At 38.7% G+C, this 20,113-nt stretch overlaps 1 protein-coding gene across 1 annotated transcript in view; it reads left to right on the top strand.

Annotated features, from left to right (window-relative positions):
* The window catches only part of lrmda (leucine rich melanocyte differentiation associated), a 352,687-nt gene that overhangs the window by 299,454 nt on the left and 33,120 nt on the right, over positions 1–20,113 (top strand). The window contains exon 6 of the mRNA XM_067422388.1: positions 13,063–13,150. Coding sequence (XP_067278489.1) covers positions 13,063–13,150 — 88 coding nt within the window. The remainder of the gene's footprint in view (positions 1–13,062; positions 13,151–20,113) is intronic.

The raw sequence follows: 20,113 nt of genomic DNA, 5'->3' as shown, positions 1-20,113 counted from the left end.
GGCAATTAATGGGGAGATAATCGGTAATCGAATCGAATCGTAACCGAATCGGACAGGAAAAATTAATCGTTAGATTAATCGATGCATCGAAAAAATAATCGCTAGATTAATCGTTTAAAAAATAATCGTTTATCCCAGCCCTAGTGAAAAATGTACTTAAGTAAAGTAACAAAGTATTTGTTCTTCGTTACATTCCACCACTGCATCTTATGTACCATTTTGTTGCTAGCACTACTTTAAAGGGGTGATGAATTAAGAAATCAACTTTCCTTTGAGCTTTTGATATATAAAAGGTCATGGTAATATAGGATTATCTTGTAAGTTTCAGAGCTGAAAACTTCCTTTTTAGTCAAAGAAAAGCTTTTATAGACACCAGGTCCAGAAAACAATTGTGTGCTCCATCCTTACATCATCGCGCAACGAAACACATCTCTATAGAATAATAAGCACATTTATTTCAGTAGCCCCGCCCACCGACTCATCGGATCACACGAGCAGCAATAAACATGTCGAAGAAGATAGCAAGATATTGTGGAAGAACACAGTCGCTGTATAAGCTTCCCTCTGATCCTAATATTCTGAATGTGTGATACTTCATTTATTTTAAATGAAGTTCCAGCTGACGGGAGGAAGACAATGAGTGTTTCGCTTCCTTTCACTGCGGAATCGTTTGTAAATAAGCCTCAGGTGCTAGATTTGCAGACACAATGTTGTGCCTTCTATATGTTGGATCCGACAGGAATGGTGCAACAAACTTTTGTGAGTAAAACGTCTTTTTTTATATGTAATAGTAGTCCCGGGGCTATGTTTTCCAGACGGGCTACCAACATGTAAGCCCGGCGGCAGGCCGATGAATCTCAAATAGTGAAATAATATTTGTTTCTTGATCTGGGAGCGCACGTGCGCATGTGTGTGTGTGTGTGTGTGCGTGCGTGCGTGCGTGTGTGTGCACGGTTCGTGCTTATAATGACCGATCGGGCAGGCCAAGTAATACAGAAATAATATTCCAATCAATCGCGGATGGATGAGAAATAAATAATTGTGTTGTTTGATAAAGATATTTACGAGCCCTGTGATTGAGAGAATCGTTCTGGTTGCTGCTTTCAAAACAATCCCTCCCTAATGCGAACTGACAGGGGAGCTGAAGCTCATTAAATATGCAAATCTTATCCAATCCTAGCTGTGGGCGTTTACTTCTAAGTCTTCAGTGCGTCACACCCATCAAAACCCAGCGTTTTGGAGAGAGCCTCAAAACCAGTGTAGAAAATAGACTATTGCTTATTAGTTATTATGCTTTTGAATGTAAAAACCACAAAAAAACGTCATTAGTTGACCTCAGAGAACAGTATAAAAAAATGAAAGCCAGTTCATGACACCTTTAAACGTATAAATAATTTTGTGATGATGAGCGCAGTGCACTCTGAGCTTTTAATATCACGTTTACATAATTCTTTCATTATAAGTTCACTTTTATGCTATGAACTAAGTATGCATATATCCACTATGCCAAGTCTTTGTTGCTAATGCTACATTGCATGCTCAAGGTATGTTGTGATAGCAAGCTCAATGCACTCCGAGCTCTTAATTTCACCATTGTTATTGTTTAAACTGATGCTCTTAGTTTCATTTATGCTGTTATTTTGTTAGATAACATGGAGGTTATTTCAGTGAGTTATTTGGCATGCAAATGCCCTGTAGGTCAGATGCAGAATTATTTCAATGCTAAAACATAAACCTGGCTATTATGTTCCTCTTGCTCCATAGGAGAAGCGTCTCTCTTTAACTATGATTAGGGTGAAGTCAGGGGAGAGAAGACAAGATTTAAATTTCTAAGTGTCATTAGTTTGACATGGGGTCACAGCTGGGCCTCTCCCACCATAATTGCAAGGTTTGATTTATCTGTGAAGAAGCTAAAATACATATAAATCTCCAGGCTCATCATTGTTGCAGGATTCCGTCTCTGATTAATGACCCAAAAAAAACCAAAAAAATACACACACACACACACACACACACACACACACACACACACACACACACACACACACACACACACACACACACACACACACACACACATACACACAAAAACAAATGTGCTGTGAATAAGTATGAATTATTCATCTCGATGGCCTGTTAAATGTGTATATTTCCTTAAGAAAAGTCAAGGTGTTCTACGGCTATATCTCCCGTTTTGCTGATGATGGAGAATGCGAGCTTGACCGCGTTCTCGGAGCCCTAATAAACTTTATTTCTACCTCAGCCATCAACCGCGGGCCTCACGCATAAATATGCTTTATGTAAATCTGTCAGCACCTGGCCTGTGCCGAGGCTTCTGTGTAGATATTGGCCTGTCTGGAAGTTTATGACGAAGTTTAAAATCATTCATTAAACTGACCCGCCGGTAAATCCACTTACTGGAAAATTGCCCCTGCTCTTCTATTTAGTTTGTAGATGCGATCATGAGTCCATTTTTAACTTAATTAATTGGCCGTTTCTGTTGACAAGAAATTTATGCAGTAATAATTTGCTGGAAATAGATGCAGAGAGTTAGAAATGAGATATCCATCACTGCCTCGTGTTCCAGCAGCTGCGGCGCGGCTAATATGAAAGTATTTCAGCCACTGACGACCCCGCTGTTTGTGCAGTCAAGATTATATATACCCACGATCCATTGTCTGCCTGAGAGGCGCTCATGGAGGTCTATGATAACAAAGAGTTTGTGATTTATAGCTTGCTGTGAAAGCAGAACTTGATGAGATTAAACAATTTCATAGCACAAGTGTTTCTCAGACCTTCTGATTTGTAGTTGTGAGCCGATAGTAAATCAAGTTTATATATCTGAAAGCCTGCTCAGCAAAGCAGTGCAATTACTGTTTAAGACAGCTACTTTTTATTTAATTTTTATCCAGGGTTTGTCTCCTTTATTTTCGCGCCTGTCAGGGAGGCACTCACCTTCATAAGTCCTTCTCCCAGGGAGGGGAGGATGCTGGGAGAAAAAGGCCTCCTGCTATCTTCCCCTCACAGCTTTTGAAACCGTGCCGAAGGAAGAGCTTTGCTTGTCTTGCTCTTGCAGTCACTAATTGTATATTGTAGTGCATCCTTTAATATGACAACATGTAATGTGATGGATGTTGACCTGTTGGGTTAGTTTTATAAAAGGGATAGTTTGCCCAAAAATGACAATTTTGCCATTAAATACTCACCCTGTCGGTCCAAACCCATAAGACTTTTGTTCTTTGGAACACAAATGAAGATTTTTTTTTTTTTTAATGAAATCTGAGAACTTTCATAGACAGCTATACAACTACCACGTTGACACTTAAATTTCATAAAGAGATTGTAAAACTAATCCATATGAATTAGTAGTTTAAGTTAAAAAAAAATATAAGAGACTTAAATTTAGTCTTTTATTCACATAAAATCATTAAACTCACACATCAGACATGGTAAACAGTAGTGATCGACCGATATATCGGATTCCCGATATTTTTCCTGATATTTAAGCATTTTCCCATAATCGGGTATCGGTTTTGTAATATCGGATTTCCCGATAAATGGCGTCATCTTGTGGACGTTTTGACTGCGTCTGAGGGGAGATGAGTCAACAACGGTGTTTAAAGGTAAAATAATGTAATAATTAATAAACTTTGTTTAAAGGTGCACTATGTAGTATTTTTGCAGTAAAATATCCAAAAACCACTAGGCCAGTGTTATATATTTTGTTCATTTGAGTTCTTACAATATCCCAAAATGTTTCCAACTATTTGTAAATTGTGAAAAAAATGGCTATTTTAACTAAGGAACATTAGCATAGTGTTTGAGCGAGTCGCCTGTCAATCGCTTCATATCTGTGTTACCCTCAGTTTTATTCTGCAGAAGCGCTTTTCTCTTAGCAGTGGGAACATGTCAGAGCAGCGCTGAGTGAACGCACAGAGGAACGTCATAACATAATTTTAAACACACTTAAATGTATCTAATATGATAAGAGCTGCTTTACCTTATAATCATGACCGGAAAAAGCGGAAGTGCGCGCGCCCGGCGACTGTGTCCCATCCCGTCATAATAAAAGTCCCGGTGTTCGCGAGCCGAGTGTTTGTTTAACAAACGGTCCAGCAGCCGTGCTTAGTGGTCCTGCTTTGCTTTACACTACGTAAGGGATAATGTACACCCAGCCGGTTGTTATCGCAGAATAAACCCCGGCAGAGTGATCAGGACCCCGATGCGAAGCGGAGGGGTCTTGCATCACTCTGAAGGGGTTTATTCTGCAATAACAACCGGATGGGTGTACATTATCCTGCTTATTACACGGCTACTATTCTCAAATAAATAATTATTAGACACAAAATATTGTCTTGAGATTAAATATTTTATTAGTTCTTATGCAAAGCTTCCGCGAAGAAAAACAGTTCCAACCTGCTTAAAGCCTTTATCTATTGCTGCTAAATGTTGAAAATGAATGCTGAAAGGGTTAGTTCACCCAAAAATGAAACCAAGCGTATGATTTACTCACCCTCAAGTCATTATAGCTGTATATGACATTCTTCTTTCAGACAAATACAATCGGAGTTATATTTAAAAAGTCCAGGCTAACGTTAATCCAAGCAGTAGCCTAGTTGTAGTTGTGTTTGAAGTCCATAAAAATGCAGCTGTCTGTCAAATAACGTGCTCCACACGGCTCCGATGGGTTAATAGAGCCTTCTGATTCGAATCGATGCGTTTGTGTAAGAAAAATATCTATATTAAAAACGTTATAAAGGAATCCCGCCTTGAAGTCTTCCATTGTAACCCACGGCTGTTTAAGCCACAAGATGGCGCCAGCGTTAAGCATAGAAGTAGTACCGGTCAAGATAACTCATATTACCCGTATGAGCGGGTGTTATCTGGAAATAACGTACCGCTGGAATGCGCGATTGACCAATCAGAATCAAGTATTTCAAAGAGCCGTGTAATAAAGTAATGTTAATAACCGCATCCATGAACATAATTTCTTCCCGAGTCCTATTTTCCACCGGCTGTGAGGTGAAGACCACATGTCCCCACATGTCACAATAAAGATGTAACTTCACACGAATAAAATAAAACAGCCATGAACGAGAGCATGTTGGGAATAAAAGCGCCAAATTTATTTCTCTCTGTGTGTTTATTCTCAGTCGCATTCAGCCGTTCTCTCAGTTGTTGTTCCAACATATAGGCTAGTCACGTTATGTAAACAAGACCGACTCGTTTAAAACTCCTAAAATTATATTAACGTTTGCTATATAACATTTATATAATAAACATCTAATTAATAACAGCTCCGTGAAAATGAATTATTAGGCCTATTTCCCTGAGACGTGCAAGTTAAACGCAGAGATGAGAACAGCGCTTTTCAGCAGCATTTCAGAGACTGACACAAACATTAATTTTGATACCGTAGGCTACTAGATGAGATTGACTGTAAGAAAAATTAACAAACCCGCGAATACATCATAGCTATTACAATTCCAGAGAACATTCCATCTTTAGTCTATGAAACACATAAACCTTTTAAAACTGTAGTTTAAAACGAATGCTTATATTTATGTTCATAGTTATGGGGATATTTATTTATGTTCTCCATTTGAAAATATTAGACTTTATAAATGTATTTTGCCTGTTGTTAATATGGCTGTATTTATAAATAAAAAGGTGAAACAGCATTAATGATAAAAAGACTTTGCACTGTATTTTAAAAAATGCCAATTTTTTCAGACTATTTATTGATGTAAATGTCTTCTGTTCTGTATGTAAGGGAGTGAAACTGCAAAAATTACAGTGTAAAGCTCCGTTCAGTGCTGTTGCTGTAATTGTAAAAAACATAACACAATACATAAATATCAGTTCTATATATCGGTTATCGGCACATAAACATCCAAATAACCGGTATCGTTATCGGTTATAAAAAAATCAATATCGGGCGATCACTAGTAAACAGAAGCTAAAGCATGTTCACTTGACATGCGAGAACCAATGTGGTTCATTATCATGCGTCACACAGCACAGTTGAGCTTGAGAACAAATGAGGTTCATTCTCTTGTGTCACGCAGCACGATTGAACTTTCGCAAGAACCAATGAGGTTCTTACTAGTCTGTTACACAGCATGTTTGAGAACCAATGAGGTTTGCTCTCTGCGTCAAGCAGGTTCGGTTCATCTTCTGTTTACATTCAATGATCAATGTTTAAATGTAAATAAAAGCTTAAAGCCTACATCTGTTCTTCAATTTGAGTGTTTGTACAATAGCATCATTCTTCTGCCCATGTAACTAATCGATTATCATCATACTGTAACATTTATTTGTTCTGCCTTATACGCTGTAGGCTGAAATAGCACTTTCAAACTAGTCAACAGCCTTACCCTTTATCTCTCCTGCAAACATCAAGAGATCTCATTATTTAGACACATCTCAGGTTTTTTTTCCCTCCCATATGCCCCAAGTCAAAATTAGTTTTCACTCCCTCTGTGATCTTCTCTGACTGGGGTGCGCTGGAAGTAAAGAAAATGGCTGTCTTCACATCAGGGCTGAGTCAAAGACGCACTTCACAGAGCCGTTCTTCTAGCTTAAGCATTGCTAAGTAACCTTCACATTTCACTCATGTAAGAAGCTAATTTCCTTTAAGTTCGCATGTCACTTTCTGCAGGTCTGCTTTGTGGGTACTCTTCAAATGTCTCAGAGCGTCTAATTGCGTAGGAAACGTCCCAGACAACCCGGGTTGACAGTCCTACTCACGGAATCCTCAATAATTTAACATTCCACACACTTGAAAACATCCCTGACATTAGATACAGCTCCTAAGCGCAACATAAAGAGCCATCGTGTGTCATACCTTTGAGAGAGAGTGTCTATGAAATGGAAAGATATAGAGAGGAGATACATATGCATGGGGAACTGAGAAGAAAATGTATATAGAGCAAATGCAGAATTTATTCAAATAATTTATCCAGCTGCTTTATCCAACTATAATTAATCATCTACTAACAATTATATTTGGTTATACTACGGGGCTATTAAATGCTTGAATCTGATTGGTTTACGAAAGCTCTAAGGTGTGCAATTATTTTTAGGTAAATGCATAAAGTAGTTCCAGTTTTTACCGCATTACAGTTCCCGATCATTTACTGTAGAGATTACTGTAGTTATTTCAAAGGTCCTTACAACCTACAACAGCAAAAGAACCAAAACCCACAACGACAATCAAATAAATATAGTAAACAACAGGATAAAAATGAACAATGATTTCCATGTTTTTGTATCAAAATCATGTTTTATTATGTACAGAAAGCACATACTCAGTCTATCCCGCTGTCTCTCTGACTTAAAATCACACAGTACGGACACACTCACACAGAAACGTCTTGAGACGTTTTGTCATAGTTTAGCAACTTAAAGCTACATAACATTTCTCACTAGCGAGGTAATAACGGCGCTGTTCTTGGAGCAGATAAACTTACAGTTTGCCTATTAGTAGAGGCACTGTTGTCGAACACTGTTGAGAAACACGCAGACTCTCTCTCTCTGTCCTCTCTCTCTCTCTCTAATAACTGCATTAGTCTGCTTTCAGTGACTGAAGCCTCTGTTATCTTAAAATTACAGGACAAAAACCTGACAAATATCTTGAAATGCATAATATGACCAATGTTTTGAGGTGTGGTAACTGTAGTATAAGGGGAGTGAGTGTGTCGTAGTGAGTATGGGCTAATTGCATTTACATCTATAGACCAAACAGCTGTCAATAAAATTAGAAGCCAAAGTGTATAATTTCTCAACATTTCAGTGGGTCAAAATAAATTACTTTAATATCGATTTCAGCAACAACAAAAGAATAATTCTGAAAAAATCGAAAACTTTTTATATATATATATATATATATATATAGTGTAACGGCATGAATGAGATGCTTTTAGTTTTGACTGTAGTAAAGTTAGTTCAACTTTACCCCCCTTACATTTATGTTCCTGGCAGAGTCATTCTTGATAAATCAGCTGATAATATTTTTTTTAAGAACAAGTTGGCTCTTTTAAGTTCAACCCCTCTAAAACGCCATGTAAAGTGTTGTTCCTGTTGATATGGGTGATTAACTTCTTGCTGTTCCTAACCCTTTGCTTTTTAAAGCTGAGCTATACAGAGTCCCGTCTCCGGAGAGAATTTGGGTATATGCTTGAGGCAAAAGCTGTTTCACTTGTGATCACTGATCATATGATGCATTTACGTAGCACAAGTGCATTGAAGTAGAACTGGTAAATCATTAAATACTTGCTCAATGCAGCTCACACTGTGATCACACCGCAGAAAAGACTTTAAAACCCTTGGAGGGCAGGCACCATTACATCCAGCCTTCTCTCCTTAGTCATTACCTAAGAAAACAGAATTAATAGAGTTTTATGCACACTACAGCCATTTAAAACACATTACTGCCACACATCTGAAAGACAATTATGAAGGTCAAAAGCATTAAAGTGCTTCTTCAGTGATTGGCACACTGAACGTTTTCCCGCTCTCAGCGTGACATTTATACTGCGTATAATCACAGTCCGTGCTTCAAATATAATTGACAGGTCTGACCCATATACAATTTAAGTCTTTTTACACAAAGCATATCATGTTTAAATGAACTTAATGAGTAAAAATAGAAAATCAATATCAGACCGCCAGTTCATTGACTTAAATACACACAAAGATGTTTGTTTTTCCTCTGATCTTGGGCTCATCAGAAGAAGAAGGGAAAAAAAGTCTCACACAAAAGACAAGCAAAGTTTCATACCCGCAGAAAACATTTTTTTTCTTGTTACAGACCCAGAGAGAAAACATATCAAAAAACATTTTACTACATGTCTTTTGCAAGCACAAAAAGCTGAAATGGTGTCAAGAGAAAACAAAACAGAAAGCTTGTTTCTTCTAACAATTGCTTTAAGCTACAAAATCTCCTTGAATCCCAAGCCTCCCGTTACTGTCGAATTTCCACTCTCTTTCTCTCGCTCGCTCTTAAAGGGAAAGCAGGCCCTTCTGTTGGGCCTGATAGGTTGTAGGCTGATGCTTAGCAACAACATTCCTGTGCCTTAAGTAGCAGTAAGCCCCTGGCTGAACTCTTTGAAGTGGCTGTCAGGCCACATTTATTTCGTTTTAGCACTTTGTCTACTTGTCCAGATATATAAGGAGATAAAAAGCACTGGTGTTTACACTGATCTTTGCCTCTCTTTCTCTCTCCCTCTTTCTGTCTCACTCTATCTCTGTATATCTCTTTTGCGGCGCTGGTAATTAGATTGTAGCCCTGATCAGGACATCGTAAGGATGAGATGTGCTGCGAGTTGCGCTAAACTCAACTCTTGACGTTTCAGCGAGGGATATCTCCAGCTTTGGGGGTTCGCACCAAACCAAATCATAGCGTTAACTGCATCTTAGCCAGTCGTTCACCTCTTCCCGCTCTCTGGGGTGGAGATTTGTTTGGAGTTGATAATCACAAATGGCTGGATTTTTCGTCATTTATTTGCGGGGGAGAAAAAGGACATGCGAAAAGAAGAGGGAGCATGAGTATGATGTATAATCCAGGAGACGAGTCATATTTCACTGTGACATTTTCAGCAAGCAGTCCTCCCTTTGAGTGCAGAGCCCCTGTTGGGCTGAGAGCTGCTGTGGCTTTCTCTGTTAATGCCATTATTAGAGACTTTTTTTCTTTCTCCAGCTTGTAAATTTCTGCTGCATTATCATAAAGTGTAGTGATTACTCAGTGTATAAAGACAATAATGATGTGAGCAGGCAGCATATGCCCAGGGCCTGGAGAACAAGAGCTCGGCGTGCTGAGATGAGACGCCTATGCAAACCTGACGCTGCAGCGCCCCCATCTGACCAGTGCAGGAAATAATGCACACTGGTATATGTGAGAGTGTGAGTGGGTGGTGAAAAAAAGAGAACCAACAAAAGAAAGAACTAATCAAAGAAAGGAAGAATGCGTAAAAAAAAAAGCTGAAGATTGGAAAATGTGTCCCAAAGTTACCGCACCATATGGTCCAGATTACTCTGAATAAGGGCTACCCGATTTCGGACGTGATACTGTAGATACCCATCTGAGCAGTGGGATGAGTGAAGAGGTCTTCTGTCACCTCAGTGGCATAGATACTTCTTCCAGATCTTCTAGACTCTGGATTGTGTGCTCGCTCTCTGTCAACATTCTGCCTCATAGACGAGTCACCTTCAGAATTATGTCCAATATGTCTATTTCAGTCGCAGCCTTATTGCCATTTGGGTTTTTAACACTTAAAATGCACTTAAAATGTATGAATGTCATTGCAAAAAAAACTAAAAAATACTAAGTCTAATTTTTCAGATACTTTCTGGTTGTCTTACTAAATCTGTGGTTAAACAGCCAGGTCACACAAAAAATCGCTGCGACACCAGTTGGTTAAAAGCAATTCAGACATGGCTCGGAAACATGTTAGTGAGTTAGTTTTCTTAGCTTTTGCATTGTTTGTTTGCAAATGGCACTTGCTTTGACGTTTTATCTAATGCAACAACATTTAGGCATTTTTTACTGTCCAAATACTTTTTAGAGCCACTGCATTATCATTCATTATAGACGGGCAGATCTGAGCACACAAGTTGCTATTTAGTTGATGGATAGTGATGCATATCTTTTAAAAGCAACTAAAAACAAAGTGCTTTGTGGAAGGAGAAGCTCTTAACTGCCTGTGCGTGCTCAAAGCTCCCAGACTGAATGAATTCAAAGGGCCCGGGGTGACCCCTTGGCTTGTGATTATGTTTGTGTTAAATCTTAAGGATGCCGATCAAAGCAAGGCTCTTGTCCGCCTGCCTTTTTTTTTGCCAAGAAAGGCCCAGATAACAGCTGGCATTCAAACAGAGTTTTCCTTTAACTTTTTTTTTTCTTTTTTCGCCGGGATTCCCATTATGAGCCAGGCCTTCTTTCTCATCTCGAGGATGGCTCATTGAATAAAGAGAAAGAGAGGAGTGGATGGGAGGGGAGGAAGTGGAGGGAGGGCTCTGATTAATCTTCTTCCAGTACTGGGGGTGTTTGATCAGTGGACTTGGCCCGGGAGGGGTGGGATGGTTAGGAGAGAGGGGGTATCTCTGATGTTGACAGCAGGCGACTTTTACGCACGGCATGTGATTGACGTGCCTGGCCGCTGGGCCGGAGGGGGGGTGCTCTGTGTCCGGTGGGGCATAGCCAGCCCCTGTCTGTGGGTGGTGGTGTTAATAATGTGGCAACTGGGAAGATTAATTGTAGACAAGCAGCAGGATTACGAGCGGCTTTGTGGCCGGGACAGGGCTGTTTGGTGGGGAAGGCCTCTGATCTGTCAGGTCCAGAGGAAATTAGTCAGGGAGGACTGAAGCTGACACTACAAATGCTGCTTTAGGATATTAAAGCCAAATGGCCAGAGGAGATTGAAATGGTAACAAGGAAACTGCTGACATACTCGGAAACCCTGACGCAACTGCACCCCGCTGGATTCGTGTAATTAGGGCGAGAATTAGTCATGTGATAACAATGAGAAAAAAACGCAATAAGTTTTAAAAGAAAAAATATTTACTGCATTTTCTGTTTTTGGGCGCATGTAAAAATCCTGAGCATAGTTAAACTTTGTTTTAGAGTGTATTATTTTGATTATCAATTTATATTATTTGTTAAACATGGGTGTCTATTATAATTGTTGCTATATTTATTATTTTTCAATTTCAGTCAATATGTCATATTTGGCATATTATACATAATATGAACACTTAGTAGTTGCATAAAAAATATTTTCAAATTAATGCTTTTCTTTTGAACTTTCTATCAAAAGAATCCTGAAAATAATGTTTCACAGTTAACACAAATAGTGTTTCTTGAGCAGAGAATAAGCATATCAGAATTATTTCAGAAGGTTCATGTGACACTGAAGACTGGAGTTATGATGCTGAAAATTTCAGCTTTGCCATCACAGGAATACAAATTTAAAATTTATTTTAAATGGTAATATTTCAAAATGCTACTATTTCAAATGTATTGTTGATTAAATAAATGCATCCTTGATGAGCCTAAGAGACTTCCAACCGATCCCAAAACTTTAAGCAGTAGACTCATAATACATTCTCAGCACTAAGTGTTTTCAAAGAATGGAAAATAAAATGGGCCACCTCAACGCTGTTTATTTGTCATATTGGCCCTCACAATGATTAAATGCTCTGAGAATTCCTGCCTGCAGAAGAGCAGAATATTTTCACAAAGGCATCAGATATACAAAACATCATGATGTACTGTGTTTTAGTCCTTGAAAGAAGACAAAGGAGGTAGAAAACAACACTTGTGACCTACCAGAAGCACACAGGAGATCTGTATTCTCTCCAGCTCTTCTCCTGTTCTGTTTAAGCGGTGGCCTTTATGTGAATATATTTGTATTTTTAAGGTCGGCCAGTGAGAGATGAGTTTACTTAAACTCAGGTCTGGCCTTTGGAGAGCAGTAATTTCATGCCACCTGTTGGATTGTCAACACACAACAGCGTGTGTGAGTGAGTGGCAGGCTGACCCGGGCCTGACCCGTGGGGCTCTTCATGGCTGAATGGTGGCTGGGGCCCTTCCCCTGGTGGCCCCCGCTCTTAAACAGGCAGGGGACAGGTAATCAAAGCCAGGGCCCCGTCCTCACCTTTCACTCCTCTCCCTGCAAAATAATGAAAGTTGCCCTCGTCCCGCACCCTGATAAAATAGGAACGCCGCTCCTAACATTTCCTCTCCTCTGATAAAATTTATGGCATTTAGACAATCAGTCATGGCAGTGAAATCTCAACCGCATTCTTTCGTTGTCTCTCACTCCGCCGCACCTTTCCATCTCTCTCCCTATTGTGTCATCAGTCTGGGAAAATATTCCAGATTGCTTGTGACAAATGAATTCTTTTCATTGAACTCAATTAGGATCATTGCATACAGAAATCAATAACCAGCATTTCTCCTGTCAGTGTTGGATAATGAATGGTCGGAGATGTTATAAATGTTCGCAGGTGTGTAAACTGAGCATGGTGAATTTATGTATGTCCAAACTCTCTTTTTTTTCTAAGGACGACACCAGTGGCCTAAAGCCTGAATCCGCCACGACGCTGTACACCCCACTGCCACGAGGATCCAGAGATGCCCGAAACCACAAAGGTAGTGTTATTTAGGCAAAAAAAAAACAAAGTGTGAGAACGCGGTATGCATACATTCTTGTCTCGGATGACGGGAAGCTAAACAAACGTACACTCGATTGCTAACAGAGGCTCTGCAGAAGATATGGTTGTGATGTGTTAGACTCTATGAGAGGCTTTCATGCCAACCACATTTATCATGCTCTTTTGTCTGTGCAATGCAAAGCGCTGTTTTTATGTCACGGCCATGGCGGTGGTACTTTCATGCGAGGTCAGCTGTGTGCTTCTCAACCCCCCACCAAGGACAGATCTATTTCACAAAGGCTGACCTGCACCTCTCAAGTGATGTAGAGGAAAGCCCAGTGCTTTGTCAAAATCATGCTGCTTGAGAATAGTCCATTAAAAGGTGAACGGAGCTGACATATGAAATATTTTTTCTCCCTCTTAGATTTGGGCGAGCTGACACTCTCCATTTGTTATTTTTACGATACTGTACTGCAGCGTTAGATAACACAAGCCCTCATCTTCGTCCTTCGCCTCTTTTTATTCCTCTGCCTTTATCGCACCATTTTTATTTATCTTGACTTATTGCCTATTCTATTTGCTTAATGCATCGGCTCTGACACTGTAACTCTTTACTAAAACTCACCTTTGGCTGTGCCATGAAAATGCTTTAATAGAATAGCCATGACACTAAAAGATGCAGTTCACCTCCGAGACACTGTCAGTGGAAATTGGGCATTGTGTTTGGATTGGCTGTAATTCATGGGCTTTCTGTGTAGTCGTAATGCAGTGCAAATATTACCTGCTCATGTATTGTAGTTTATTTATTTATTGTTTGTTTAATTTGAGCATCACCTATGCTCTTAAAGGAACACTCCACTGTTTTTAGAAATAGCGCTTATTCAACTTCTTTCCTACATTTAGATATGTAGGCAGATGCATTTTTTTCTCAGTGCATGCATGGCTTTAGTTTGGCAGGGTCGCCGCTAGCTTAGCTTAGCATAATGAATGGAATCCTATGTTGCCAGCTAGCATGTCCCGAGTAAAAGTGATCAAAAAAAAAAATCCACCTAATTACTTCTTGTGACCTGCGTATTCACAACGAGTACAAATAGCGATGTAGATTAAGACTAGGTGATTTCCTTGGCAGATATTGACTTGGGACTATATTATGGGGAAGCACAAGCAAAGCACTGCTACTTTAGGTGCAGAGATATCACGCAACACATTGCTCAACAGCCAGAGAAAAAATATATACTGATTTAGAATTAATTTATTTAGTATATAGTAATCTGATTTAGTAAATTAATGAATAATACATAGTATATGAATAATAAAGTAATGTGAATATGTGAATATGATTGAATAAAAATCATAAAACAAAACATTGTCCATCAGTATGAGATTTAGGAAAGTGTATATTCAATAAGCATACAGTATAGGCAGATGTGTGGGATCATTTTAATCCTAACTGATCTGAATCTATATTTTATAAATTTTACAATGTATATATAGTACAATATTATAGTTTTATACAGAAGAATAGCTGAAATTAGGACATGCATCCATAGGTAAAAGCCTAGACCAGTCACATTTGCTATATGTTACTTGCTGCCTTGCAGTGGCCGGCAGGAAAAGCGGCAGGGGCGTAGCACCAAATTTTGGGCCCTGGGTACAAACCATCTTGCTGGGCCCCCGTACCATGTATGTGTATGTATAGAAAACGGACTTCCCTGCCTTGGGCCCTGGTTACTCAGTACCCTTTATCCCCCCAGTCCCACGCCCCTGAAAAGCGGCATCTATGACAGCAACCTGTCTAAAACAGGGACCCTCTCTACCTTTTCTCAATATTTTTACAATTGATGTCACCTGCGCCAGGCCCCCAGAGCCAAGGTGCCATGGATAATTACAGCAGACAGAAGGTCTGAGGGAAGAGGGGAGACTAGCTATATGCATGGCACGAGAGGTCTTGGCTTTGGGTTATAGACCCTTGTTGGCTGTTTTGGGGGAAAATTGGGAAGTGGACAAACAGCGAGCAGACAGGAGATGCTCAGAGGAGAGAAATGGAGGAGGAAAAAGCAGAAGCTAAGAAGGAAGACTATGTGGCATGCCCGGCGTGATACGGAGAACCATGAGAGTCTGGAGATGGAGGGGGGTGGAGTGTGTGGCCGCAGGAAGTAGCGCTGCTGTCAGCTCCCACCAGCTTTAAACCGGCCTGTCGCCTAAACCTAGCCCAAAGTTTCTTTCAAGAGACAAATGTCGTCTTAAAGGAACAGTTCGCCCAAAAAGGATATACTCACCCTCTTGTCATTCCAAACGTGTATACTGTTCATTTTAAAAAAGGAAAATCCTCCTACAGCAGATTACAGTGATGGCTCTGTCAAGCTCCACAAGTGCACAGTTTAATAGATAGTGTCATATAAGTAATAATATATGCTAGGGCTGCATTGTAATCAAAATAAAATGAAATTACAATATGGCTAAGTGCAACTGTACAATCACAAAAGCTGTAGTGCTCTGCATATTTCAGAGGGAAGAGCAGCACTGTGTTCACGTGAGCAGCTCATTATCAGTGTCTCAGAGCGGTTCGGTTCACAGTAAATACAGCCACTAATTTCCACATCTGGGTCGATTAAAACATGTATTTATGAATGCAATATGTGCCAACCATCTTCCTTAACTTGTAATGAGATGTGCTTATAAACCAACTCATAAACAGAAGCTTTAATGGCTCTCTGATATTTTTCGGCAAAATAAACTTGATTGTCTGTTTAAGAAAGATTTTGAATAAAGACAGTAAATGTTAGTATTGTAATTTAGCAGTTCTGTAAAATAAAATATATTTTTCCTTAAATAATCTACTTTTACAGTGAAATATTACAATAGTAATATTGCTTATTATTTAGAATAATTTTTATTTTTAAGTTGTAATAATAATAATATTATTATTATTATTTTATTGTCAAGTTGACATACACTATATTGCCAAAAGTATTGGGACACCCCTCCAAATCATTTAATTAAGGTGTTTCAATGACTTCCATGGCCAAAAGTGTATAAAATCAAACACCTAGGCATGCAGACTGCTTCTACAAACATTTGTGAAAGAACGGGTCGCTCTCAGGAGCTTAATGAAATCAAGAGTTGGACTGTGATACGTTGCCACCTGTGCAATTAGTCCATTTGTGAAGTTTCCTCACTACTAAATATTCTTGATTCAATTGTTAGTGGTAATAAAACAAATTGGAAGCTATTGGGAACAACAGCTGCTCCGCCATAAAGTGGTAGGGCACAGTGCGCAGAAGTCGCAAACTTTCTGCAGAGTCGATAGCTAGTCGATATGGTGTGGGGTTATTTTTCAAGGGTTGGCCCCTTGGTTCCAGAGGTCTTAATGCATTAACACTTAATGCATTAGCATACCAAGATATTTGGGACATTTTAATGCTCCCAACTTTTTGGAAACAATTTGGGGATGGCCCTTTCTTGTTCCAACATTACTGCACACCAGTGCACATGCAAGGTCCATAAAGACATAGATGAGTGAGTTTGGTTTGGAGAAACTTGACTGGCCTTCACATAGTCCTGACCTCAACCTGATAGAACACCTTTGGGATGAATTAGAGTGGAGACTGCGAGCCCTTCTCGTCCAACATCAAGTGCCTGACCTTACAAATGCACTTCTAAATTCCCATAAACACAATCCTAAACCTTGTGGAAAGCCTTCCCAAAAGAGTTGAAACAGTTAGAGCTGCAAAGGTTGAGCCAACTCTGTATTAAGCTCTGCGGATTAAGAGTGACATGTCATTATGTGCAAGTAAAGACAGGCGTCCCAAAACTTTTGGCAATATAGTATACATGTGCAGCCCTATAAACAAGCACAGCAAACAAAAGTTAAAAAAATTGTAATTTCAGACATTTTTGTTTGAAAAATCATTGTGCAGCTCTTTTATATACTACTTTTGTTTGACAAATGTACATTTTTAGGTTAACTGTTGCTTTAAGTATAGGTCTCCACTTCTAAACCAAATGACATAAGACAATGTTTGTCTTTCCACAGGCGCAAATAAATACAAAAATAAAGTGGAGCCACCATTCTCACCGCTGTCACATTATAGCTAGCATATTAATAACAATCATGACATGTCGCACAACTGCCTGAAACTTCATACATGATTGAAATGGAAAATATACAAATCCTTATATACTGTATGTCTCTGGACATTTTAAGCTAGTGACCACCACTTTTAAATTCCCATCATTCATCTTCAACGTGGCGAGCAAACCAGAAGCCATCGTGGGTGAAACCATACTCCTCCGTCAGCCGCACATGCACAGACTTTAAACGCTCTTATTCTGGGCCCTGCTCCAGCTGAGTTGACTGTATTTTAAATGGCACACAACTAAACCCTTGAGGCAGGCGGCCTTCAAAGAGAAAATCTTAACTGAAGACCCCCTAGGGACCATCCACTTTTTTACCGTCATTATACCGTCGCTGATTTGCAGCCCAGAAACGGGACTGCATATGAAGAATAAATGACTTTACAGTTGTGGCACAACAAATAAACAAACATCTGGAACCGTTCAGAGGGCGCCATTAAAACAGTACATTTCTTGCCCAAAATGTGAAAATGATGACAAATGTGCTGTCACAGGGGCTGGGAGAGGCCAGATGATGGAGCAGTGGGTGCTAAGCACTGACTTTTAGAGCTCAGCAGGACAGAGAGAGAATTACACCTGCTGTTTGTCTGCCTACCCTCCATTAACTTACATCTGGATAGCGTGCATCACTCAATTACCAAAGTCTGGATCTGCACCCGCATTGTTTAGCTAAAATTCCATGTTTAACACACAGCCCTAGACAGAGATATTTATGCCAGGGATCCTGTGTAATTGAGATAAATTTGATTGGTGTTGGTGATGTGCTGTTGCTTGTCTCGTTTTACAGCCCAATGGATATGCAATAGCCCCAAGCTTTGCCTTTGGCAGAGTTGCCTCTTAATTATGGCCTGTCGGGCAGTTGTTCCTCTCTGCCGTTTTTATAAGCGTGAGTTTGCATGTCTACAAACTGCATATAACTGAATCCTGCAGGCCAAACTCGACTGTAAGTTTGTTCAGCCGTCATTTTTGTGTCAGTCTTTGAATACACTCTTAGTGTTTGATATTGGAGAAGTGCTTGTACGTGCTCAATGGGATTCTAAAGGCTCTCTGATGATGGTTCTAGCAGTGATGTTTTTCCCTTGATGAGTGTTATTCTCAAACCAGCTCCATAGTTTGGCCCTGTCAGGCATGCTGACATTTTGAAGGTGATTTTGATATCTTGACTTATTGGATGTTTTATTGGTATTTTAAAGGACACTGGTTATGACAGATTGATTATTGGCCGGTTGATATTGAATATTTGATTGTGCATGCTCTTTTCTCGAATTATTACATTTAGATTATATTTGCTGTCATCTAGCATAATTTACTCTAATTTAATACCACTGTTAAATGCAAGTGTTTATAAACCTCAAAATTAATATATATATATATATATATATATATATATATATATATATATATATATATATATATATATATATATATATATATATATGTTAATGTATATTGTGCTACCTAAATTCACTTATAATAACTGTTTTAGTTTTTGTAGGGTTTTTGTTAACACAAAATGTGGAATTGATAAGTTGTCAACCATAACATGGGAAAATAAACTATTTATTAGTATCAGCCAGAAATGTAATATTTTCTCATCCCTATTAATTATTAATTATAATTGACACTTCTCACATCTTGGATGGATTTTTCCCCTTCAATAAGCTGCAGCGCATTATAAGATTGCCTTTTAGGCAGCATAAATATGAGTCCTACCATTTTGGAACATCGCTGTAAAACCAAACAAGTTATGCTCATTTCAATTGAGGAAGCTAATTACCTCAATTGATTTCAGTTTAGAAACCAAGAGTTATGAGTAATGTGAACACATTTCATTTTAGTTCACTATACCAATATTTCCTAATATACGATAAAACTCCTCTCAAAAATTTAATGTTTTTGAAACTTTAAAAAAAAATAACTCTAGCTCTAGCACACATATAGCACACTAGTATAGCAAGAGAATATTACTAAATTAGCAAGTGCAATTATTACTTTAAACAAAGCAGAGTACAGATCGTGTTGCTTTTTGATACCGATAATATCACAATACAGCAATTCCACAATAATCAATATATGTGAAGTCAAGTCAACTTTATTTATGTAGCGCTTTTACAATGGCGATTGTTTCAAAGCAGCTTCACAGTGTTAAATAGGAAAATAATGCAACATAATTTGATTTGAATATATCACTAGACAATCCTATAATAATACATCACAATATCTGTCTAACTATGAAAACAAATGCCTGTGAAAAGGTTAAGTGAATGTTTTCCAGACTTGGCTGGGTCATTATTTTACTCACACTGTAAAAAAAAATTGCTCCAATTGAACATTTTCTAGTGACTGATCACATCAAAATTCTGTGAATTGATGCAATTTTTTTCACAGAAATTCCCTATCGATATTGATATTAAAAAGTAGAAATGGCCCTATTGATATTTTGTCCACCCCTAATATTAATATTGTAAAAAACATATAACATTTACTCTTCTTACAGAGTCTGAAGTAAAGCATGCTGGGAACTCAACATTATCTGTAACTGATTCAGTTTCTAATGTTAGAATGTAAGAGTTCTAATGTAAGCAATTGAGTTTACATAACATTTTTCTATTAAGTGCAACAAACTTAAATAAACTCATTTTATGTAATAAATTTGACCGTTAGGTATTTCAGTGAGGTTTGGCATCGAGGACACAGATGATGTCCTGAAATTCTGAGCCAATAACAAACAGAGCCAATAACAAACTTGTGTGTGTGTGTGTGTGTGTGTGTGTGTGTGTGTATATATATATATATATATATATATATATATATATATATATAT

Source organism: Pseudorasbora parva, chromosome 17 (genome assembly GCF_024679245.1).
Source record: "Pseudorasbora parva isolate DD20220531a chromosome 17, ASM2467924v1, whole genome shotgun sequence".
NCBI lineage: Eukaryota > Metazoa > Chordata > Actinopteri > Cypriniformes > Gobionidae > Pseudorasbora > Pseudorasbora parva.
Note: the sequence above shows the minus strand (reverse complement) of the source record. Positions and strands in the feature narration are given on the sequence as shown.